Genomic DNA, 26,928 nt, shown 5'->3' on the forward strand with positions numbered 1-26,928 from the left:
CTGAATCTCGACTAAATGAATTAAACATCAAGTGTTGGCCAAAGTAAGCTCTTAATTTCTCTCTTTTTCTTACATTAAAAATTGTTTTAATATTTATTTAAAAGAAATATATATATATATATATATATACACAGATGGGGTTGCTCTCCAGGGAAATACCAACTGAAGTTTGATGCAGAGGAGACATGTTACTTACTAAAAGGGAAAGTGAAGACTTACCAAAAAGGGAAAGAAGATGAGTTTGTCGAGTTTGGAGCTGGTGATCTCGTCATCATTCCTAAAGGTCTCTCTTGTGTTTGGGACGTCTCCGTTTCCATCGATAAATATTACAAGTTCGAGTCAACATCGTCATCTTCTTCCTCTTAACAAATTGTCGTTTCACAATCAGCTAATTAGAGACGGTGGCTATTTTTTTTTTTTTTTCATTTAGTCAAAGAAAGGCAAAACAATTAGTCAAATGATGAACGTCTCATTCAAACGCATGTTTTTAATTTTATTTATTAAATAATGGAACATTTTAATGTTTCTTTGACCAGTCAAATTTCCACATTCTTTAAATATCACCCCTCTCTTTTTGTTGGGAATATTGTTTTATTTTATTTTATCCTGTCTTTTGTTCTCACTTGGGAATAATAACACTACCAAATATAACTAAACAACATAATTTAATTCATTGCGTTAGAATATTATGATAAATAATTTCGAACAAAGTAACGGATGAGACATGCTTTGACCAGATGTTAAAACAAAAAAAGAATAATGTCAAACATCGGAGAACAGGGGAAGGCGACTCGACTATAATATAAGATAAATTAAAAAAATCTCTTTCACTTGTTAAATTTAATATCTGGGGTAATCAAACAAAAGTATATACGAGGAAAAACATATAATGCATTGAAATTGTAGTTCTTTTTGTTGATAAAATACACTGAACTTATAGTGACATTAATATGGAGTAGACATAAACATTGAAAAGGTACATTTTCTTTTTTGTCCAAATCTATATGGGTTCCATATTGACCCCCTATTTTTTCATGTCATTGTCGAGAATAGCCATCCTTGAGTTCCGAAGCTTCTTGAACTGGCAAGAGTAGGTTTCATCCTTCCAGGGCATATGTTTGCACCTGTAAACGTAAAGAATAACATAAGAATACAGAAATTAGACATCTCTAAAAAGGAACGAGCTTATTTATTTCTTCAACTTATAGAGATGTCTCGATTCATCCATTCATTCATATCTCTAAAAAGAAATGAGCTTTATTATCTATGCTACCTCAGTCATGGATCCTCCCGGAAATAAATTAGGTCCCATATAATTAGCTCCCTGAGAAACACCTTCGAACTGGAGGACTCTGAGCTTACCTTCCTGTATTTTACAATTAAAAGTTGCAAAATTAATTAATTAATAGAGAAAGGAGAGAATTATATTGCATAATAATAATAAATATCCTGAAATTCAAACCTTAGTTCCATAAACAAGACCTCCTCCAGCAGAAGGATGAAAGCAAGCAACGTTCACTTCATCCTCTGCACTTGGGAGCACTCTCACAAGTTCCATATCAGCCACTCTATACACCTGAAAGAAAGAGATCACGTTGAACATCCCAGAATAAGAATTCCAAATGGGGAGAAGAAAAATCTAACAAATAGGGGATATAAATAAAGTTTCACCTCTAGAACTGTGTAAATAGGAGACGTCATTTCACCATCAATGACAATGCTTTTAAGGAGAGAGCCATGGCGCCGACCATAGGCGAGCAATATGTGCTCTGACGTGGGAGAAAACTGCAAACAAGAAAATCAAAATAATATTAAGAACCCACCACTATCATAGCATTCACTCACAGATTAGTATAAGAGCGAGACTGACCTGGATTGAAGTCAAGCAATGGGCAGCTCTTATTGCCCGAGAAACAAGGACGGAACCGAAACTGCATAAAGTAAAAATGATCCGGCATAGGTAAGCATTTGTTCCTCAGATTATAGGGTTAAAAAAGGTAAGAGGCGAAAGGAAAAGAAGGATTGATACTTACGATGCCTTCTCGAGGGAATATATACGAAGCTCGTACATGATCTGGTGGCCTGAGATAGGATGCCGTGTTGGGGACGTAGCAGCTGCTGGTTCTTGATGAAGAGGTGTCTGTGTTCCAGGATCAGCTTCCACTTGAGGAAGCACGCAAGCAACACAGGCAGCTAAATATCGCCCACAAGGTGAAAAATGGGCACCCATTTCACTGCAAGGAGAAATCAAAGTTTACACAAGTTAAGTTTCTATGAGCTCAATTTTTTCCTTTTTTGAATGTATATCATCATAACGTGTGATTTTATTGAAAAAAAAAAAAGTATCACACAAGAAAGAAACTAGGTATAATCAGTTATCTTGGCTTCATATCCCACTTACCTGCAAAGGACAGCATGTGGTATGACTAAACGACATTTACTAAGTGGCGCATAAGGATTCTTTATATCATGTTTCCATACTCTCAGCTTCACAGTGCATGGCAACTCTGCAGCAGCAGCTGCCGCCAGTGATGAGGCAAGTTCAGCTTGGATCCTACTGATAATTGGCTGACTATCTGCAACTTCAAGTGAAGGATTTACAGAAGCGGTAGAATTAGACGCCATGAAACGGGACCGTAAAATGTGATGCCGGAATCCAGAAGCCCCAGACTGGCTGAAGTTGCTATGCGAAGCCATTTCAGGCTCCATAGTGGTAGCAGGATGATTCGATATAGAGGAAGAACCCAAATTTCGAGCTGCGCGCTCATGACCATCAGCATTATGAGGATGCATAGCAGGAATGTTTGCCTGCCCTTGACCCATTAACCATCCTTGCAAAAATGGTAGCTCCCAACGTGTTCGGTCTCTAGCAGGAAAAAACTGTTGGAGCTGCCCCAAATCAGTGAGATCCAGTCTAAGGGCAATGTGTCCTGGAATTCCACTCAATGGACCAGGTGAATTATCTAGGTTAGTGGAGTTCCCTTGCTGGGTTGCTCCAGCAGGCTGCATTTCATCAGTATCCATTGCATCAATGGTAGAGTGAGAGACGGCAACTTCTATCTCACTAGGGAAAGATATATTTACAGTATCTTCTCTAGCAGGAGGATGGCCATCGCGAAGAGTGTCCATAGGATACATTGTACTATCATGCTGCTCGTTTGTACTTGAATCTCTTTGAGATCGCATTGCAACAGGGGGAACCACTTGCATGCCACTTGAACTAGTATGTCTATTTGTGTATTGCATATCTACTCTCGATTCATCTACAGGAAAAGAAGGCACAAACAAGAAAGGCAAGGAAATAAGGGGTACTTCCGCAGGCACACTATTGTGGTCCATGGATTGAGCATTTGCCACAAAAATGGCAGGAGGAGGGTACCGCAAGTCGCCAGGAGATGTTGCTCGAGTCATCGAGGAATCTGACGATTCCAGATCATTGACCTACAAATCAGCTTAATAATGTAACCACCACAGAAGGATGAGTCAATAGTTAATTAAATAACAAATAATAAGCAACTAACCTCAGCAGTCAAGAGAAATGGAGCACCATGGGGGTGAAAATGTACAGCCCGAAGTGAACGCCTTGTTTTCAATATTATAGCGGGCGTGGAAGCCTCCCCTTTCGCATCATAGTTCCAAATATATAACTGAAATACAAATGCAAATATTAGTGCCATCTGTATCGTAAGGTTTTGAAAGCTCAATTACACAACTCACAACTAATTTAAGATAATTAGATTTCGAGCGATATTCATATATCAGATGACTGAGACAAGATTAACGACCTTGTGACCTGACGCAACAGCCAGAAGTTCCCCTTCAGCATGAAAAGCAATGGAAGCAATAGGACGATCTACAAATGAAAAATATCCAATAATCAGATCACTGAAGAATGGCCACAGACACGCACACCAAAAACACAAAAAAAAAAAATGAGAATCGAAGTAGGAATTACAGAAATCACGAGATCCTAAGCACTCTGATGTATTTGCATTCCATAATCGAACTTCTTGATCCAAGCTCCCACTTGCAAGTATTTCTGGTTGCAGTGGATGGAACCTAACCTGTAAAAGCTCCATCAGCACTTTACTGTGGAATAGAAGACTTCATTGTAAAAAATATTATGCCGAGGACTTTCACAGTCTATTAGTATCAAAGTGACATCAGCATCCTCATTAACATAAGGTTATTACAAAATGGTCAATCTTCCGTGGAAAATAAAGCCAAACCAAATCTTCAGCAAATTATTATAAATTTATAATCGAATTCCTCCGCCATGCAAAGTTAGTACTTCATAAAAGCTAGTTGTTAGGTTCATTGTGTTTGTCACATTTCTCCATAAACAAAATGTCCGGAAATATGACAATATAAGCCACATTCTTTAGAAGTTGACTTGACCAGATATATTAGAATCTAAAGGAAAGCTGGTATACAACTACTCAACACAAATTGAACTTACCACCCAAGGCGTTCTACGGTGACCACTTAACACCTTCAAGCACTTTCCAGTTTGACAATCAATTATCTTAACAGTGTGGTCGCCACTACAGTTACAAAACAGAGTGAAATCAATAAGCAGGAAAGATAATATCTTTGCACATACAAATCAAACATAATTGATAACTCACTGGGTAGAAGCAAGTGTTCTTCCATTTGAACTAAAAGCTGCTGCAATGGTTGATCGTGGAGGAGGTACCAGAGGACAATATTTGGCTGATAGATGCCGCAATGACTCTGCCTCAGCCCTGCCAAGAACATGAACAAATTATAGGATGAACAAAATGACCCAAGATCCATAAGTAGATATGTCACTCTCAAGAAAGAACGACATAGAAACACTGAAAAAGGAAAGTTCGGATATGAGCTTTAGGTACCATGAAATGAGATAATGCTTTACATCTCTCACGAGCTCAGGTTTGGACCGCGAGGAAGAACAATTTGTGCACTTCGAACCTTCGCCCGACTTCTTTTTTGGCATGCACTTCATTCTAGGAGAAACTTCTCTCCGTGCCAACAAAGAGTAAACATTTTTGCCACTGATAAAATGAGAACAACAAAATCAGACAAACAGAAAATGCAACTCAATCTTTAGAGGACAATGATAAATTATTTTTGCACATATCCCACAAAAGCATAAACATATTTTAAGGTCTTTGCTAAGCCCTCCTCACAAAAGATGTAACTTCCAATGGAACAAAGTTGAAAGTGCATTCAAAATGGAGAAGTTAATTTCAATTCCATCGAGCAGATTTGCGATCAAGTGAAAAAGAAACTAAGATCGGATTTTCATCGAATGTTGGAAGCACAATTTATGAAGGATAATAAAATTTGTATACGGATCATGATCATAAATTATGATTTCTTTCAATTCCAATTGATAAAAATAACATTGAACAACAAATCTATGCATAATTGAGCTTTTTAGATCAGAATTGGCAAAATTAAACAAAGAATCGTCACCTGTGATGGAGAAAGTCGGAGGACGGAGATTGATCATGCGGCGGCCATGTATTATTTCCGGTCATCTTTCTATTATTGTGAACAATCAAAACTCAATCTAGTCTCATAAGTCTTCTTTCTTCTTCTTCGTCAATGGAATGATGCGTATAATAAAAGAGGAAATTTGACCCAAAAGAAAAGAACGAAATAGGGCATTAATGATTCATCGAAACCCTAATTCAGTGATTTGGGTATAATAAAAGAGCTCCCTTTCTTCTCCGTCTCCATCTCTCTCTGCAAACCCGTTGTTGTTGATGGCGCCGATAAATGAGATAATAGTAAAGTAAAATAAACTAAGTTAATCCTAAATCCAATTCTAATCTTTCCACTTATCGTAAAATGAAAAAAACGTTTCGGTCGGACATATGTTTGGCATAATTATGCTATGATCCTTAAACTATTATCTGACCAACAATTGAGTCCATGAACTAACTAATGTCACACATTGGTCACCATCGTTTAACGTTTAGTTGACCATGTCGTTATTTCGTAGTCAGGTGGCCGTTAACCGTTATATATGTTGGGTGACATGAAAAAAAGAAGGGCTCGCCCATCCAGTTACGGATTGATATATGTTGCAGCATATCCTAGAAAAAATTATATATAAATAATAAAAATTATATTTTATAAATTCATATACAATCGAGAAAAAAATATAATATATCACACATTTAACTTCATAAAATTAAATTATTATTAATTTTAAATAAATCATTTTATTTTAAGCTTTTAAAAATCATATATATATAAATTTATTGAATATGATATGTAAAAAATAAAAAATTAAGTTTAATTTATATATTAAATATAATAATGTTTACTAGTGTAGAATTTATTGATAAGTTTTAAAATTAATAATACTTAATTGAATAAAAATATATATAGAAAAATTGGTCTTAAATTTTGATAAGTTTAAATTATGTATTGATTTAAAAAGTTCGCGGTACGACTTTAAAATTTAATATAATTAAAATTGAAAGTATATTGAATTTGATTGAATCAAATTAGTTTTGTTCATTCTTATATAACTGACTTTCATCATGACAATTGAATTCTATATGCATTATTTTATATCCATTTCATATGATTTATATTCAAAAAAGCTGCAGTTTCATCTACATTGTTAGCGTTAAATTATCATGTTAAGTTTTAATTTTACTTAGATTCTAGCATACGCTACGTTATTGGTGAGAGTCCGTCACTGCGTCCATCTGTATGAAAACATAAATTTGGGGACCATCTTATCATTTAAGTTGAACTATGTATATACTAGACTTTATCTCCTTCCTCCGACCAGGGATCAAATCGGGTTTCGTCACGTAACCGGAATTGCGGGTGACGACGGCGTCATCGGCAGATGATCACAAAATATGACCTAAATGCTAAACTGACACATAGTTTAAGTGGCCAGATAAATTACTTAATTAATTTCTGGATCACCTGACCATAGTTAAGGGTCACGAAATAACGTCATGACCTAAATCTTCTTCTTCTTTTTTGGTAAAATCCATAGATCCACAAGACTGTCACATAACATAGACATTCAAAAAGGAAAAAGAAAAATCGTTTTCTACGAATTCTCATCAACTACGTTAAATTAGAAGGTATAAATTGTGCGCAAGCTAAAATCATAAACTATTGCTTTTGACATTTTATAACTCAAAATTAATATAGAAAACTAGCTAGAATAATTATGATTCAAAATAGATCGATAATAAAATTACGTATTTTATGATAAATCATTAATTCGATCTGAGATGTTATAATATAATCTTCGAGATATACATTATTTCCCACCATATTGATTGATTGTATATTATTCTCGATCACTTATTCAAAATCAGAACCTTTTATATATGTTTCGAACAGAAATAATAATGGATCTGTTAATAAATGTGGAAACAAAGTGCAAGACTCGAGACAAAAGTTGAAGGTGGAATTAGCAATGAGAGATTGATTAGTTTTTGGTGGACTGAAAATTAGATGGTGACAAGCTAGTGAGAATGAAAATGTGGTGTATTCTAAAATCTAAATAATATAATACATGTTCTCTACTGGATATCTACCTATATTAATATTTAATATAAACTTATATATATTTGATAAGTGGTATATAGGCTATCCAATATATTAAATATGCAACGCATGAACCCTTAATAACACACTAGTATATAATAATCAAATGTACTAGGGTTTTTTAAAGAGAATATTTTGTCTTTTTTTTAGGATAATATTAAACTGTATAATAGGTGTAATTTCATTTTATTTCATCCATCCATATATTCTTCTCTTTTTTCATTTTTTTTCGTAGGATAAAAATGGATATAATACCAGAAAAGAAGGGATTATTGACGTATAATTCCTAACATATATATCCAAAGGTAATTGTCGAAGGATGCTCAATTTCCGATACATTTCACATAATCAACACATTATAAGGAAATTAGAGATAAAATGGAGGTGCAGAAATTGGTTGAATGTCTCTAATTTACTATTCTAATCAGAATTACAAACAAGTTAAATTAAATGGAGTGTTTTCTTTTGGTCAAATAGATAAAATGGTTGATCTCAGAATGTATGGGGAGTAGATTCTCTCAAACTAAAGTCTAGATTACATATATTCTCCTAACAAAAAATTAATATTGAGGTATATTTTTCTTGCGAGAAATTCTTTGGTGGAAATTTCCCACCACCTCAACATTTAGGATTTAAGAATCCGAATCTAGAAATGTTATTTTTTTGTACTAAAGAAACCCTAATCTAGAAGAAGAACAAAAACAACTAATGAAAAGCTCTCATGGCCTCAGTCACATCAAGGTTCATTCATTCTTGTGAGCAAATTGAGTAAAGAAGAGAAGTAAAAGGATGACAAATCCCAAATCATCCCAGCAAAATTTTTCGAGAATTCAACATACAAACTTGCAACTAAATTCTTCGAGAATTCATAATTTTTCGAGAATTCAACTAAGGAAGTCTTTAAGAGCAACCATTAATGCAAATGGAATTCCATTTGATTAATACAAACAATGTAATGTCTTCAAATGGAATGGAACAACTCAAAAGTAAAAAATGAAAACAAAATACATTCATCACCATTAAGCTTAATTATAAATTTATTTATCTATAAAGATGTAATTAATTACAAGAATTAACCCATCAAAAGTCGATCATAATTCTTAATTCTTTCTTTCTATATTATGAAATAAATTTATCTGAATGTATCCATGAGCACTGCTATCTACACGTGCCAAATGTTAGCCGTGCGAAAAGGAGTCTAGATATATGAATGCTTTTGGTCGGAACATATTTAAAAGAGATCGTTGGTCCGAACAAAATGGCCGGTCTTCAAGGAAGAGTACTCGCTTTAATTATGGTGATAAACCTTTTTCCTCCAATGGTGGTTCCAAGGGGTAAGCTTTCACGGTTGGTTCTCTCCAAACCACCGAGTTGAATTCATCTAGCTCTTCTGCCAATCAGAAGTAAAAATAAAAACAAAATACATTCATCAACATTAAACTTAATTATAAATTTATTTATCGATAGAGATTTAATTAATTAGAAGAACTAACCCATCAAAATTCGATTATAATTCTTAATTCTTTCACTCTTTCTTTTTTCTTTTTATTCTTTATTATTACTTTTTTATTTGCATACCATGTTTGACCATTGCGAGGTGGAGGATGAATGAAAGAGACCAAACGCTTTGCAAAACAACCTCTTGTACCGTTTTGAACCTCTTCACTTCGTCTTCGACATCCTTTTGAAGTTTTCCAGCTTCTGATTCATCATAATAAGTTGTTGGGGAGAATTTTGCTAATTCAGCTTCAAAAGTTAACGAAACTAGCTAAAATGAATATATTCAAAATAGACCGATAATAAAATCACATACCTGATAAATCATCAATTTGACCTAAGATGATGCAATATTTCATTCCAGTTATACTTTCTTTTTCAGTGTACTGATTGATTGAATTCTCGATCACTATGTTTAAAACAAGAATATTTTATATATCTTTTGAGTGGAAATTATAATGGATTTGTTGATCACAATTGTTAAAACAAAATACAAGGGTCGGCACGAGTTAAAGACTCATCAACAAGAGATTTGAATCTTCTACTACTAAATATTAAGGTGGCGGCTGGCTAGTGAGAAATGAAAATAATAATTGTATACTAAATCATTCATGCTCTCTATCGTGGTATATATAATACTGAAATTATACTAGGGGTTCCGAAGAGACTATTTAGTCCCTTTTTTAAAGATAATACTAAGCATTCAAAGTGCAATAGGTGTAATTCCATTTTGTTCATCTTAATTATCCTTTTATTCTTCTCTTTTCCTATGATAAAAAATTATGAACAATGGATATAATAGCAAAAATGGCTAGATCATTGACGAATAATTCATAAAATATCCATAAGTTAATATAAAAAGATGCTCGATGGAGTTTGTAACATTTTTCACATGCTCAACACCTTCATAAAGAAATTAAGGACAAAAAGGATGTCCAAAAGATGGATGAAGGAATATTTTACTATGATAAATATTTAATAAATAAGATGGTGTTTTTTCTTTGTCAATAGATAGAATAGTTGATCTTGTATAATGTATGTGGAGTAGACTTTCGCAATACTTTAAGGTCTCTCGAAACAAAATTCTATATGACTTATATTCTGCTAGTCAAAATTAGTATAAAGGTATTTCACTCGACATGTTTGATGAAAAGATCTTTGAAAAAACAAACAACCTACTTAATTTATCACATGACTAATTAACTGAATTTTGAAAATATAACAATGTATAGTAATAATCACAAATATACTGCTTAATTTGAAATAAAAGCAATAAGATTAGTTGATTATACTAAATACTATTCTAATTGTGGAATTACATAAGTGGTCCATGTTGGTTTATTGTAATAAATAAATGTTAATCATCATAAAGCCACATTACATAACATTATAGAATCCTCCACTTTATTGGCATTGATCTTTTCACTCATTCAATATTTTAAACAATTTTTTTATGGTTAGCCTTCAACGAGTCAGTCATGGAGTTGGCCGGGACATCATCAATTTCAAGCGAACTTGTTTTCATTCTTATATGCAACTGATAAATCTTAAATTTTTCAATTAGATCTTGGGTGAGCATGAGATGCATAATGCTTGAAAGAAGCTCAATTGCTGAGTAAGATAAATAATTCTAGGTTTTGGTGCTTGGTTTTTTTAATAAAGAGAGAATTTGGCTAGACAAGAACGATAGTGTAGATGTATTCTTCATCTGTAAACTACATTAGTTGATATGTGATATAATTATAGAAAGTACCGATTATGTCTTTGACGGAATATAGTTTTTCCGACCAAAAATCCGACAACACAAAAGCAATAGACTTGTAACAGTATATTGCAGAAATCGATTCAAAAACCTTAACTAAACTATCCTATTTTGATGTAAGAAAGATTTAATACTTCAGAAACCATAACTAGAGCAATTACTAGAGCTATTTCATGATATTAAACCGAAAGGAAGGAGATTTAAGAAGAGAAAGCAATAAACTTATTCTACAGACAAAGAGTTTGAATGAAGATATTATGCTTTCATTAATTTTTGTGGCTGCTTATAAAAGTCTTTAAATACTCGAACAAATTCACGAAACCATATTCTTTTTTGTCCTAACATGCCAACAGCTAGCGCTATTCTATTTGTTAAGAGCACCATTGGCTCGGAAATGAAAGAAAAAAGCAAAAAGTATTAACTACTTTATCTGTCACAAGCCGACAGTAGTAACTAGAGTAAAAACAATAGTAAATACTGCCAATACTGTAATTTTTCTTGTGCATAAGCTCTTTTGTCCCATGACTGATTTTCTTTTGTTGCATTGGTACAAACTATCCACTTCCTTGCTCTGTTTTAGCTTTGTTTGTCGAGTACGTTTATAAGAACATAGTTGCTTGTTCTTCAAGTCAGCATTGATTCACCTGTTTTCTTCAGTTTCTTGTAAGCAGCATTGCATTGAAACTTCATCCAAAGTCTTCTAATTTATCCTCATAAAGTAAGACACTTCTAAGTTGAACTTTCGCCATGAATGACGAAAGCTCAGACACATAATCGAATAAACAAGTCACAAGTCGACCAATTTTATTTGACATTAACTCTAAAATAGTTACTCTAACTTAGGTAAGACTCACAAATAACCCAATTTATTAAATAGACCACTACTACGAAAATATCCAAAATTAACAGCTAGCTTATGAACCCTAATTCTTTATAAGCAAACTTGACTCCAATTAAACAGGCGATATTGACATAATTAAGAGTTGCGAACAAAACCCACATTTACTTATTTAACGACATTACGTTCTAAATGATCTTAAGGCATATAGACACTAATAAACCCTAAAACGAAATTAGAAGAATTCATACCAATTAATCTGTCGATGTCGAGTCTTCTTATGATTGCAAACAAAAGCCCTATACTCTCTATCTCTGCCAATTTGAATTCATTCATCATGCATTTTCTGGGAATTTGCCTTCTTTCTTTGTTTTCAGATTTCTGTTTTGGTCAACTTGAGTGTTTGACTGAGATGATCGATCAATTGAACATATATTCTCAAGTTGATTTTCCTTTCCTGCATCAGACAACATTGAATCGAATTTTCCATCAATTTCATTTCGTTTCAGACTGAGATGAATTTTGGATTTAGGTCCAACTTCTGTCCCAAACGGTTCAATCTTGCAATTGAACCCGGTTTCGTCAAAATCATCAGTTGAATCAATTTTGCATTCAAATCTTGATCGGCCGAGTTTCAATCTAGGATGAGTTTTGGTACAAGTACCAACTTCTTTCCTTTATCAATAAATTTATCGATACCGGTAATTTCATCGATACTTTCGTCAAATTATTTGTTAAATCTGATATGAATTTTGATCAGAATATCAACTTATGTCTCGTGGTTCACAGGTTCGACCTTTCGGCTTAACCCATGAAGCAATCCATCAATATCATTTAGTTGGTGAGTTTTAAGCTCCTCCAGCTTTAGATTTGTTACAAAAACGTCCTCAACATTTAGCGCGAGCTCGGTTGATTTCATTTTTGTCTTCTATTTTAGTCCCTGCAACTCTTCCCTTGTCACTTCTCTATCCTTTTTCTCTTCTTTCTTGCCAATCTGCAGTCTTCTCATCAGAGTTTGTTTCCCACTTTCTTTCCTATTTAAATCCATCTCCTTCACTTCTAGATGATCCACCAACTTTCTCATCATCCTACTAGCAACAACTTCTGCTAATTTTCCTTTAACTTGGCATTTCTTCTTGCTGAAACATTTCTTTCTTGTAACAGAAGCCATGAGATTCTCTATTACCGTCATAGTTGCAGGGTTTGTAAAGCAACCATAGTCAAAAATAATTTGTTACTGTATTGTAATACACATCAATCGCATAATTTTATGTCTAATACTTTTTAGTCTATGATAGGCACTGTGAGTGGGCAGATTACTTCTGAGAATGGTTGAGCAGATTCCAGCAGATTCCGTCATACCAGAGATGCATTTATCTGAGTTGTTCTCTATGGTATGTATAAGAAACAATACAATTCTAAGATCCTTTGGTTTATACTATTAGATATGTAGTGATGAATACCCCAGTAAGTGTTAATTGAAAAAGGCTTGTAGGAGATTGTCGTGAGAAATGGAAAATGTGCTAGAATCTCATGTAGACTAGCTAAACTAAAAAGTTGTCAATCCAGCTGAAACCATGGATTCACTTAATCATTACAGTTTTCGAGTGTATATTTTTTTACGACATTCGAATAGTTCTTCTTGTCTTTCATTTGCTTATCAGTACGTGGTCAATAAGTTTTTTTTATATGTTTTCTTTTGCCGGATTATGCGGACATGCCGGCGGAAAAAGATGTTTCTGTTTGCTTGTCAAGTTTTGACATAACTAGTAGACCAATATTTTTCGACAAGTGATTAGCAAAAGTCTGAATCCCACAAAAAAAAATCTTGTAGAGGATTCTGTTATCATTCTTTATTCACTGATGGTGTAGCCGATGGATTCAATCTGATCCTCGTCTGGCATCTCTCTTAGAGATATAAAATAAGTATAGTTTTATTATGTTGTTAACTAGCTTTTAGATGTTGCATGAAGTTTAAGCAGCAGTCATGGTTGCAATTCCTTCAAAACGAAAAATATTTCTTCATTAGTATTTTTGTGTCAGAAATATGTCTTTTTGGTCAACAGTTGAACTTAATTTTGACCAAAAAGACACATTTTTTGTGTATTCTTGTGTTTAAAAAAAGGAACGGAATTCTCTTGGGAATAGCAAAAATATGAATCTTATATATGCAGAGAGTTAAATCCAAAAAAGAAAAGAAATACTAGATTGATCAATATGAGGATCTTTCAAAACTTTTTGTATTGTACCATCTTTTGTCAACTTAAAGATCTTCTTCCATTTCTCCATGGCTTCTCTTTGTCAGTTGCATGACAAAATATTGATGCTTTGGTTCTTCTCACATGGAATCGACCATGTAATAAGTATTAAAAAGAAAAAACAGACATGTAGGTTAATTAATACATACACGGTGAACCATAACTTTTTTTTACTTTGAAAAAGAAGGAAGAAAAACATGATGAAATTAGGGGGAGATTTCAAGCGTTAAATTTGGGCTGCATGACTTTACACTACAACAAAGTCAAAAATATGGGGAGGAAGTTCACGTTACCTATATACCAAATGAGCAGACATGTATTTGCCCATAAATACCATGGCTCCTCTTCATCTATTCGAGTGCAAACACAAGTGTGTCGTGTACCAACCATTGGGTGCTATCAATCAAGAACACCATTTGCCACAAATTCAATTGCAATTAGAGAGAAAGAGATACAGTTTGTAAGCTTTTAAGAAAATTTCTTAAAATATCGAGTAATAAAAATAGTGAGATTATGAGGTATCTAGAGTATCTCTATTTTTAGAAATTATTGTAAAGCTCTCTTTCTATACCTACTATTTTATAGTGGAAGACTTATTCGAGTTGTCCAGTGGACGTAGTCTTGGGGTTAACCACATAAAATTCGTATCATTTTTTATTGATTGTCATTACAATTTCATTTTGGGAGAGTAACTTAGTGTTTTGGTTAGTTAAGCGTATACTCTACAGTTGTCACTTAAAGAATTAAGTTGACGAATAATGCAATTTTTCCCAACAAATATTGGACATTTACGGAGACTGGGTTTACGAGTGCTCCAATATGGATACAATGCAATTGAATCACACATAAAAAATCACATACATAACAATATTAATTTCTTTCATATGATTTTATGCAACTTATCCACTAGAAAATGACGATAACAACTGCCAAATTTTGGGAGTATGTCGAAGAGATGGAAGAAAAACCTAATCACATACGGTGCATTTTTTGTGGTCACGAGATGTATAGAAGCACTAGCCTCTTGAGGTACCATTTGGCTTGTACTTCAATTAATGTCAGCCCATGTGGGGGCTCCCAAAATGAATTGGCTAGAAACTTGTCGCTGTCCCCGATATAAGCCTAGGATGCGGGTAATCCTTGCAAGCAATCTGCAATAGACCAAAATGCTATTAATGTAAGACTAGTATACAAAGTACTACGATCTTGTACTTTTGAGTTTTGTGCATCAAGATAAAATCCCTTAATTTGAATATTTTTAATCAGAACCCATAACATGGAGATTATATAATCATTTGGGCACATAAATCCAATTTGGTTTGTTGCCGAGACAATTGAACTTTAATTACAAAATAGACAACAATTCAAATACTCATTATTTACTATAAAAAAATACATAAACTATATATTGCTTTTGAAATTTTTACACGAAAAATATAGGAAACAATGATAATGATTTAAAATAGATGGATAATAAGTCACATACCTGGTAAATCATCAATTCGATCTAAGATGTTACTATACAATCTAGATACATCCTTCCAACTATGTGAATGAGTTATATTATTCTTTATCACTTAAAATTGGAATTTTATGTGTTTGAAAAAGAAATAAAATTGAAGTGTCAATCGAAAATATTGAAAAAAATAAAAGGATTTCCTTAATCCACACTAAAAATGAAGGGTGCGGCTAGCTAGTGAGAATGAAAATGAATGATTGTGTTAAATAAAAATCATTCATGCTTTCTACCATTGTATATATAAGTCCTACCATTGTATATATAAGTCCCAAATTGTATACTAGGGTTTTTGAAGTGACTAATTAATCCTTTTTAATATCTTAGTTACAATTTTTTTATTTTATCCATATATTCTTCTCGTTTTTTTTCCTACTATAAATTTGTAAAAGAAGTTATTATACCGGAAAAGGCTAAATCATTGAAGAAAAATTCCTAAAATAACCATTGGTCATTATTGAAGAGTTGGATATGTGAGGCTACGGTGATCATTATATATATATATATATATACTAGTCAGTGGACACGTCCGTTGAACGGGTAATCTATACCTTTAAAAATTAATAATTTAAATATATATTATATAGAAAATTATATAATCATTATTTTTATTAAACATTAAATTTATGTAATGTTTGTTTATCTGAAGTGTAGAAAAGTAATCTAGAGCAAAATATTGAATTTTCTAGAGAGTAGACAATAAACTTGAAATTTGACATTTGCTAAAGAAAGCGGAATAAAGAAAATGTATACTAATGTGTCGTCTAGGTAAATAGGTATATTTTATAACAGTACAATCAAAAATAATGTAAAGGGACAAAAAACATATATGTCTTCAAATATCTTGAAGAAACATCATTGGGAGAAGGATAAAAAGGCAATGAAAAGTAAATCAACATTTCACAAGTTTTTAGACTATAGATAATACAACAGCAAGAGGACTGCAAACATAATAAGCATTACAACAGATTAGCATTTTAATATATATCTAACTAAATGCGACCATCCCACAAGCATTCTGCCTCAACTTTTCCAGTTTTCAAAAGGGACTCGATTCCTTTCGGAGGATTTAAACCTAGACGATTAGCACGCTCCCACCTTTCATTTCGAGTCATTCCAAGACAAGGTCCATATGCCATGTTCATGTCAAACTGCCTCAACAGATCTTCACCTCCATCGTAATCATCTGACACCAAGTTGGTAGACAAAAACAACCCATTTTTTTAGCCGACGATCAAACAACAGCTTTCACGAATCCCATTATAAATGTATTGTTTTAATCAATGGAGCAAATAAAAAATACTACTTCCAAACTCAATCTCAATTTTACCAGACAAACATTCCAAATTCTTAAGAATCATACCCTTCTAGAGCATGGCGAAGCACAATCCACATTTTGTCTCGCATGATCCTGCAAAATAGCATGCACGCCTTTGTTGTCTGCGTACGTGTTTGAGAAAGAAAAATGAAGCCTTTTTTTTTTTCCTTTCGAAAATAACTACTTAACTTATTCAAAATATTAATTAAAAAGAATATGAAAATATTTGGATAACAAAAAGTTTAAAATTAAACATGTATTTTGATATGGAGGGAGTATCTCTTACGAAACAAAAGGGTTCAATCTTTCCGAACTAACTTAAGCCTAAGAACTAACTAACGTCACACATTGGATACCATCGTTTAACATTTATAGTTCCATGTCGTTATTTCGTTCTCACGTGGCCGTTGACGGTTATATGTTGGGTGACATGACAAAAAAAGGGCTCGCCCAGCTGTATGAGAACATAAATTTGGGGACCATAATATCATTGAAGTTAAACTATATATACTAGACTTTATCTCCTTCTTCCGGCCAGGGATCGATCAATCATCAAATCGTGTTTCGTCACGTAACCGGAATTGTGGTTGACGACGGGCGTCATCAGCAGATGATCACAAATATGACCTAAATGCTAAACTGACACATAGTATAAGTGGCCGGATAAATGACTTAATTTATGGATCCAAATGTTGAACTGACCATAGTTAAGGGTCACGAAATTACGTCATGACCTAAATCTTCTTTTTTTTGGTAAAATCAATAGATCCACAAGACTGTCACATAAAATTGATTCAAAAATGAAAACCGTTTTCTACAATTCTCATCAACTGCATTAAGTTAGAAGATGAAATTGTGCACAAGCTAAAATCATAAACTATTGCTTTTGACATTTTATTACTCAGAAATAGGCCTGCTCACGGGCCAGTTAGGGCCTGTTCCGGTTCAATGAACCGACGGTGCAGAATCATGTTTTCAATGATCTGGTTATGACCATTTTTTAGGCGGTTTCGGACGGTTCGATGAACCGGATTTTAAGACGGTTTCGGATCGGTTTCGGTTCGTGAAAAATTTGTACCTGGACCATTAGCATATGGTTCACGCCCGATTTAGGACCGGTTTAGTATAGGTTCAGGATAGATTTAGTTTCAAACTTAAATTTTTCTAATTTGTTTTCTGATTTAAGCTAAGTTATTATTTAAATATTTTTAATATATTTAAATAAAATTCAAGATAATATTTATAAGAAATTATTAGTATTTGATAAAATTAGTGATAGAAAAAATTATTATTTTTTATTTTTATGAACTAACTTTGAACCGATCGAAATTCGGTTCATGAACCGGCCCATTCAATGAGCCGCCGATTCGGCGGTTTCATAATTAACAAACCGGCCTTTATCTTTGTTGTTCCCGCTTCGGGGCCGATTCATTGAACAGACCAGTGTTGATTGGTTCGGTTTAGGGTTTGACCAGGCTGGTTCGGTTCACGGTCCGAACTGCCCCATGAGTAGGTCTACTCAGAAATATAGGAAACTAGCTACAATAATTATGATTCAAAATAGATTGATAATAAAGTTGCATACCTTCTGAGAAATCATCAATTCGATCTAAGATGTTGCAATATAATCTTTTAAATATTCATCGTTTCCCACTATATTGATTGATCGCATATTATTCTCGATCGTTATTCAAAATCGGAAACTTTTCTATATGTTTCGAACATAAATAATAATGGATCTGTTGATAAATATTGAAACAAAGGTGGCCGGAAGACTCGGGACAGAAGTTGAAGATCGACTTAGCAATGAGAGATTGATTAGTCTTTAATCGACAGAAAATTAAGATGGTGGCTAGCTAATGAGAATGAAAAGGAATGGTGTATCTAAATAATATAATACATCTCTGGGTATATATAATACTCAAATGTATTAGGATTTTTAAAGAGACTATTTAGTCATTTTTCTTTTTGAGGATAATATTAGTGTAATATTCGGGGATCGTCCCAAAATTTCTGGACAAATTTGATCAGAAAATAATAGAAAAAAAGTCATTGTGATTGAGAACATAGAATTTCTCAATTCAACTTTAAAAAAAGCATTTATATCAAAATTCTTACCGCCGTCGTCTCTCTGTTCTCTTCCAGAAAAACACACACAATACCAAACTCAAAAAGACGGTATATATTTTTTTCGGAAAACTTAGAAAGGGTGATTAAAAAAATCAAATCAAAATTGACGCAAAATTTATAATACTAATAACAAACAAATAGAAAAGGCGAACACTTTCAATTAAGAATACTAAAATTCCCAAATGAAAACTTATATGTCCACATACATCTCGCATATGGCATCTGCTTAATAGAAACTGATTTTAAATTTTTCAATTGAGCGTTAAAAGATAGCATATCTAAAACAATTTATCAAAGCTTATGAAACAGTAGCATTCTTATCTCTTGTACATCAAATTTTCATAGAATTTTTTTTTTCATGTTTTGTTTTTGTGGTTGAAGAACTAACCTAATAGTAATTCGATTTAGAAATCTCTTTTTTATATTTTTCTTCTGATTTGTAATCTGTCAGCACAATAACTATGTCTCTTTTTCAGTCTTTATATATAAAAAAACAAAAGCAGTACACCCTTTGAAAAAATACGAAAAGGCATGTTTATAAAAAAAATGCATTTTCCAAAAAAATAAAATATTTTTCTTAAAAAAGAAAAATATATTATTGTTAGTTAAAAAATATGAAAAGATCTGATTGGTTAATAATTTTTAATTTGGTGAAGGGCTGAGAATGCTGCAATTAAAAAAGTATGTTTCTACTGATTAGGCTTTACAATATAATGAGGTGCGACACTTTTGTATAACCGAGCCCTAGTAGGTGGACACGGTTTACTATTCCCGAAAATCATATATTCGGATTGTTAATCATAATTAATTAATGTTTTATCCCGTATTCTTTATACTCGAGAATGATTAATTAAGCCTTGTACCGGTATCGCTAATTAATCACCTCAACACCACACTTTGTCCCGTATTCTTTGTATTCGGGAATGATTAATTAAAACTTGTTTCGTATTTATCATATCGGGGACTCACTAATAACGTAATTAAATTAATTGTTTCGGGAATGGTATTTCCGGAAAGAGTACATTTGGCCACCAAAAGAAAAAAACTCATTTTCTTGTCTACGTATTAAGGTTGGATTATACAATTATAATTTTCTGCAATATAATAGATATATATATATATATAATTTCATTTTATTTTATTTCATCCATCCATATATTTTCTCTTTTTCCATTTTTTTCTTCTCATGATAAAAAAAAAAATGGATATAATATCAGAAAAGGCTGGATAATTGGCATATAATGCCTAAGATATATATCCAAAGAAAATTATCGAAGGATGTTCGATTTTCAACACATTTTACATAATCATCACAGGATATGATAATCAGGGACAAAACGGAAGTGCAAAAGTTGGTCGAATGCCTCTATTTTGTTATTCTAATCAAAATTACGCTACAAGTTAAATTAGATGGAGAGTGTTTTTTTTTTTTATCAAATAAATAAAATGGTTGATTTCATATTGTATGGGGAGTAGACTTTTTGAACACTTTGCGATTCTCTCGAAAAAAAGTCTAGATTACATATATTCTCCTAACAAAATATTAGTATTGAGGTATTTTTCTTTCGATAAATTCATTATTAGAAACTTCCCATCACCTCAATCTTTAGAGTTTAAGAATCCAAATCTAGAAATGTCATTTTTGGGACGAAAAGAAACCCTAATCTAGAAGAAGAACAAAAACAACTAATGAAAAGCTCTCATGGCCTCGACCTCATCATGGTTCATTCAATCTCGTGAGCAAATTGAGTAAAGAAGAGAAGTAAAAGGATGACAAATCCCAAATCATCCCAGCATAATTTTTCGAGAATTCAACATACAAACTCACAATTGAATTTTTCGAAAATTCAACTAATGAAGTCTTTGAGAGCAACCATTAATGCCAAGGGAAATCCATTTCACTAATCCAACCAATGTATGTCTTCAAATGGAATAGAACAACTCAAAAAGAAAAAAATGGAAACAAAATACATTCATCAGCATTAAGCTTGATTATAAATTATTTATCTATGAAGATTTAATTAAGTGCAAGAATTAATCCATCAAAATTCGATCATAATTCTTATTTCTATCTTTCTTTTTCTTCTTTATTATTTTTCTTTTTTCATTTGTATACCATGTTCGACTATTGCGAGGTGGAGGATGATTGAAAGAGACAGGACGAGCAAAGCAACCTCTTGTTCCTTTTTGAACCTCTTCATTTCGTCTTCGACATCCTTTTGAAGCTTTTTCAACTTCTATTTCATCACAATAAATTGTTGGTGAGAATTTTTGTTAACTCAATTTCAATCAAAAGTTAACCTAGAAATTTAGGAAACTAGCTAAAATAAATATATTCAAATAGACCGATAATAAAATCACATACCTGGTAAATCATCAATTCGATCTAAGAAGATGCAATATTTCATTCCATTTATACTTTCCTTCTCAGTATATTCATTGATTGAATTCTTGATCACTATATTTAAAACAAAAACTTTTTATATATCTTTTGATAGAAATAATATTGGATTTATTGATCACAATCGTTGAAATAATATTTAAAACAAGAACTTTTTATTCTTCTCTTTTTTTTTTTTTTTTTCAATGATAAATTTATGAATAATGGATATAAAACCAAAATTGGCTAGATTATTTACGAATAATTCATAAGATACCCATAGGTTATTATAGAAGGATAGAAGGATATTTGATGGAGTTTGTGACATTTTTCATATGATCAACACATTCATTTAGGAAATTAAAGACATGTAAAAAAGGTGTGCAAAAGATGGATGAAGGAATATTTTGCTATGATAAATATTTAATAAATAAGATGGCTTTTTTCTTTGTCAAATAGATAGAATTGTTGATATCATAAATGTATGTGGAGTAGACTCTCACATCACTTTAAGAGGTCTCTCAAAACAAAATTCTATATTACTTATATTTTATTAGTCAAAATTAGTATAAAGGTATTTCTCTCAACATGTTGGATGAAAAGATCTTTAAAAAAAACAAACAACATACTTAATTTATTAAATAAAAAATTAACTGAATTTTTAAAATATAACAAAATTATAGTAATAATCACAAATATACTACTTAATTTGAAATAAAAGCAATAAGACTAGTTAATTTTACTAAATACTATTCTAAGTACGGAATTACATTAGTGGTCCATGTTGGTTTATAGTAATAAATAAATTTTACTCATCATAAAATCACATTAGAACATGATAGACTCCGCTTCACCGGCATTTATCTTTTCACTCATTTATTTATTTTAAACTATTTTTTCATGGTTAACTTTCAATGAGTCAATACATCTTCTTCTATTTCTTCATAGCTCCTTTCTGTCGGTTGCATGACAATATTGATGTTTTTGGTTCCTCCACATGAAATCGATCATATAACAAGTAATAAAAAAAAAAAGATGATATATAGGTTAATTAATACATACACAGTCAGCCATAATTTTTTTGATTTTTAAAAAAGATGAAGAAAAATTTGATGAAATTAAGAGGGATTTCATGCATTAAATTTGTGCAACATGACTTTACACTACAACAAAATCAAAAATATGGGGAGGAAGTTCTCGTTAGCAACCAAATGAGCAGTAAGTGAGTCAGGTGTGTGCCTATAAATACTTATACCATGCTCTTCTTCATCTATTCGGGTGTCAAACATAAGTGTATCGCGTACCAACTGTTGGATTCTATCGGTCAATAACATAATTTTTCATAACAACAAAGCAATTGAAGGAGTTCTTGAATTAGAGAGAATTGAGAGAGTTCGTAAGCTTTTAAGACAATTTCTTAAAAGATTGAGTGATATGAGGATTATTTGAAAGGTATCCTAGTGAGATATCTATAGTAGAATAATTTTTGGAGTTGTTGTGAAGCTCTCATTGTATATCTACTATTTTTATAGTGGAAGACTTATTCGGAGTTGTCCCTGGATATAGTCTTAGAGTGAACCACGTAAATCTTGGTGTCTTCTTTGTCATTGCAATTTCATTTCGAAGGGAAAACTTCGTGATTTGATTAGTTAAGCGTATGCTCTATACTTGTTACTTATGTGGATCTTCTATATCATAAACTTAACTACTGGAATTAAGTTGAGGAAGAAGGTTATTTTTCCCAACAAAAATGGTCATTTTCAGAGACACTACGAGTGCTCCAATATGGACACAATGCAATTGAATCGCATACATAAAAATCACATAGATAACAATATTAATTTCTTTCATATGATTTTATCCAGCTTTTCCATTAGAAAAATGACGATAACAACTGCCGAATTTTGGATGTATGTAGAAGAGATAGAAGAAAACCCTACTCATATACGATGCATATTTTGTGGTCACGAGATGTATAGAACCGCTAAAGTTGGATGAATGCCTCCAACAATAATTTGCTATTCTGATCATAATGAGTTGAGTACAAGTGAGATCATATGGAGTGTTTTTTTTTCTAATAGATAAATTAAGAAGTAGACTCTCCCAACACTTTAAGGTTCTTTTAAATCAAAATTTAGATTAAGTATATTCTGCTAAAAGATTAGTATAGAATTCTTTAGCTTACTGTTTTGATATGAAGAGTTTTTTTTGAAATTTTTTTACATAGTTACAGATGTACAAGCCTATTAAAAAGATCCGATAAATATATTTTCTTTATAATAACATTGCTAGAGCTTGTCCAGCCGGTCGTCCCTTTCCAAGCAATCTACAATAGACCAAGGTACGAACGTAGTTCCCAATCGTTTCTCGAGTTTCGCAATATCTTGTAATGGTAGCAAATCCCAAGCCTTTAGAACTTGAGTGTAGTTGGAATCTTCTTTTATTATGTCTGTGGTGCAAACAATGTATAAACTTTGGACTTTAAATTTCTTCAGAATCTGAGAACTGCTTCCACAAACTGAGTCAACATTCTTCGTCTTTGGCTCCAACCACTGGAAAGATTATGTAGAAGATTCACAATCATCTTCTTCGTACTCACTGATTCCAATTGTTTAAAAGACTTTCTGCGATTTGTCAACAGGTAAATAAAGCTTAAAACTTTATTAATCTAAGACTTGTATACAATTACTACGATCTCGTACTTAGAGTTAGAGTTCTGTGCATCATGATAAAATCCCTCAATTTGAATATATTTAATCAGAAAGCATAAGACAGAGATTATATAATTATTAGGGCGTATAAACCTAATTTGATTTGTTGCCGAAACAATTGAACTTTAATTACCAAATAGACAACAATTCAAAGATTAATTATTTGCTATAAAAAAAATACATAAGTTATATTGCTTTTTGAAAATTTTACCTAGAAAAATATAAGAAACTAATATACCTGATAAATCATCAATTCGATCTGAAATGTTACTATACAATCCATATACATCTTTCGAACTACGTGAATGATATATATTATTTTTTTTCACTTAAAATTGGAATCTTATGTGTTTGGAAAAGAAATAATCATTGAGGTGTTGATCGAAAATATTGAAAAAGTAGAATGGAAGGACACGAGTTAAAGACTCAACAATAAGATATTTAATTTCTTTAATTCCTTGCAAAATAAAGATGGCGGCTAGCTAGTGAGAATGAAAACGAATGAATGTGTTAAATAAAAATCATTCATGTTCTATATATATAAATCTCGAATTGTATATTAGGGTTTTTGAAATGACTAATTATCCTTTTCAATATTTGTAATTACATTCTTTTTATTTCATCCATATATTCTTCTCATTCTTTTTTTTCCCTACTATAAATTTGTAAAAGAAATTATTATATCGAAAAAGATTGGATTATTGAAGAAACATTCCTAAAAATATCTATAGATTATTATTGAAGGGTTGGATGCGCAAGGCAATTCTCTTGTCTGCTCGCTACTGATAACATCAATATTTTGAAATAAAACTTAGTTACAAAATACTTCATGTTCGTGAGCCCTCTTGTTTGTAGATCCCGTCTTTACTCTTTGAGAATTAAAATAAGGTGTAAATACCAAAATTATTCTCATAAGAAAGGGAAATATTTTGGCCAATTTTTTTTTCCTTTAAAAAAAGTGATAGTTTCGGCATTATTTTCATATACAAATTGATGACATGAATAGCAAACTGCATGTTGTGCAAAATTAAGAGTCAGGGGCTCTTTTTACAATGGACCACTCTTTGAATGAGAGGGAAAGGAATACTTTCCGATCAAAATATGGCGATTATAAAATTTATGTACTAAATTCTATATTCACATTAGAAATGAATTGCAACTAAAGTTTGGTTGCAATTAATTGAAATTATAGTTCAGAAAAAAAAATATATCGTGAGAGTTTAAATTATACCTTGCTCATTTAAGGTCTTACCTTGGCTGAATGCCGAAAGGATACGATGGAGTTTGCGACAAATAATTCGAAAAGGGTGTGGATTATTAATAAATAATTCATAAGATACTTATAGTTTATCATCAAAAGATGCTCGATGGAATTTGCGACTTATTTCAACACATTCATCGAGAAATGAGAGACAAAAAGGAGGCGCAAAAGTTGGATGAAGGCCTCCAACAATAATTGATCACAATGAGTTAAGTACGAGTAAAATCAGATGGAGTGCTATTTTTATTTTTATTTTGGTCAAAAAAATAAAATGGTTGATCTCGTGATGTATGGGGAGTAGGCTCTCCCAACACTTCAAGGTTCTCTTAAGAAAAATGAGATTGAGTATATATTCTCCTAAAAGATTAGTAAAGAAGTCTTTAGCTTACTGGTTTGATATGAAGATTTTTGAAAAACAACTAACATACGTAATTCATCAAGACAGTAGCGTACCATAGGAAATTGACTAAAATTTTAAAATAAAACAAGATATATAGCAATAATCACAAATATGCAGTTGCTTGAATTAAAGAATAAAAGCAAAAGATTAGTTAATTAATCTAAGTACTATTTTAATTGCGAAAAAACATATAAGTGATTCATGTTTTTATAGATTCAATTATCTAAAGCTAGTTGTCATGAACAATGACAACTCTTTTTGGATGGTAAAAAGAACTACTTTGAAGAAGATAAAGTCAGTCATCAACTTCGTGATCAAGTTGGTAAAAAAAAAGAATGGATTAGTAGAGTACAAGAAAAGGATGTTATCCCCAGGATACTATAGAGTACAAGAAAAGGGTGTGCCAGCAGGCGAAGTAGTATCCACCTCTTTCACCAACTTAAATTTCAGACGACGTCAAATCTCGATAAAAGGAAGAATAATGGATTAGTACTTAATTCATGGACTCAAACGCCTCATGACTCTTCGATTGAGGAAATGTGTAACCAATCGGGATCACGCCCTAGTTAACTTTCTAATGGAAGTTTTATTCTTTTTTTGTAGGTAATTAAAATCAATAGATGGAAGACTGTCACCCAAGATAGATTCAAATGACAATCGTTTTTGACAAATTCTCATCAACTACACTTAATTATTACCCCCTAAAGTTTTAGTTAAATCTAATATCTCCCGTCATTTTAGAACTCTCATATATGGAACCTCAATTTAGGAAAAGAGCTCCATAGGACCATACCATACATCTGATCTCGTCATCAGAAATCAAAGAATGGGATGATAAAAACAAGAATCTATTATGTCAAAATAAACATATCAACCACATTCCGTTCAAAGACTAAATTTATGAGCCCACCAACTAATGTGGATGACTGCAAAAGGTTATCGCGTGCGTCGGACACAGCTTATCTAGGAGGTGGTGGAGGAAGCTGGGACTTGGGCATACCGACCCAAGCAACAATTTCAACTGCAAGGATTGCCCGTCCCCACCCAAGTATGTCATACTTCAGATCACTGCTCTGCTTCTTTTTCTTCGAATTCTGAGGCAAAAATAGCGATATTAGAAGGAAGTCAATGGACAAAAACAACAAACTATATATCATAATTCCCACTCCAATAGTTAAGAAAACAACAGACTACGTAAGGATAAACATCTTAAAACTACTTCAACATTTAATTGAAACATCATCCACTATGCTGCCATAGGCATACACATACTTACATGTTT

At 32.3% G+C, this 26,928-nt stretch overlaps 2 protein-coding genes across 2 annotated transcripts; one reads left to right on the plus strand and one right to left on the minus strand.

Annotated features, from left to right (window-relative positions):
- Positions 1 to 11: 11 nt before the first annotated feature.
- LOC139881474 (uncharacterized) lies at positions 12 to 366 on the plus strand (the record flags this gene model as incomplete). The annotated part of the gene is made up of 2 exons (XM_071865945.1): positions 12 to 43; positions 135 to 366. Coding segments are annotated over 2 exons (264 nt in total), but the record flags the coding sequence as incomplete, so codon positions are not given.
- Positions 367 to 1,097: 731 nt separating this feature from the next.
- Positions 1,098 to 5,525, minus strand: LOC139881476 (uncharacterized). The gene is made up of 14 exons (XM_071865947.1): positions 5,461 to 5,525; positions 4,875 to 5,036; positions 4,629 to 4,745; positions 4,460 to 4,544; positions 3,956 to 4,064; positions 3,786 to 3,853; positions 3,522 to 3,647; positions 2,402 to 3,441; positions 2,034 to 2,234; positions 1,871 to 1,931; positions 1,672 to 1,785; positions 1,463 to 1,576; positions 1,274 to 1,366; positions 1,098 to 1,124 (listed from the first exon to the last, which is right to left on the minus strand). The coding sequence occupies exons 1-14, from the start codon at positions 5,523 to 5,525 to the stop codon at positions 1,098 to 1,100; spliced, it is 2,382 nt and encodes a 793-aa protein (XP_071722048.1).
- Between the last annotated feature and the right edge of the window lie 21,403 nt (positions 5,526 to 26,928).

Source organism: Rutidosis leptorrhynchoides, unplaced genomic scaffold, assembly GCF_046630445.1.
Source record: "Rutidosis leptorrhynchoides isolate AG116_Rl617_1_P2 unplaced genomic scaffold, CSIRO_AGI_Rlap_v1 contig163, whole genome shotgun sequence".
In the NCBI taxonomy this organism is placed as follows: domain Eukaryota; kingdom Viridiplantae; phylum Streptophyta; class Magnoliopsida; order Asterales; family Asteraceae; genus Rutidosis; species Rutidosis leptorrhynchoides.

Bases quoted from the DNA above. Each gene is read 5' to 3' on its own strand.
- LOC139881476 (XM_071865947.1), bottom strand. From the start codon at position 5,525: ATGACCGGAAATAATACATGGCCGCCGCATGATCAATCTCCGTCCTCC. The intron at 4,545-4,628 runs GTGAGTTATCAA...TTGTAACTGTAG, and splicing joins AGAACACTTGCTTCTACCCA to TGGCGACCACACTGTTAAGA. The intron at 3,648-3,785 runs GTCGTTAATCTT...TTTGTATTTCAG, and splicing joins CTGTTGCGTCAGGTCACAAG to TTATATATTTGGAACTATGA.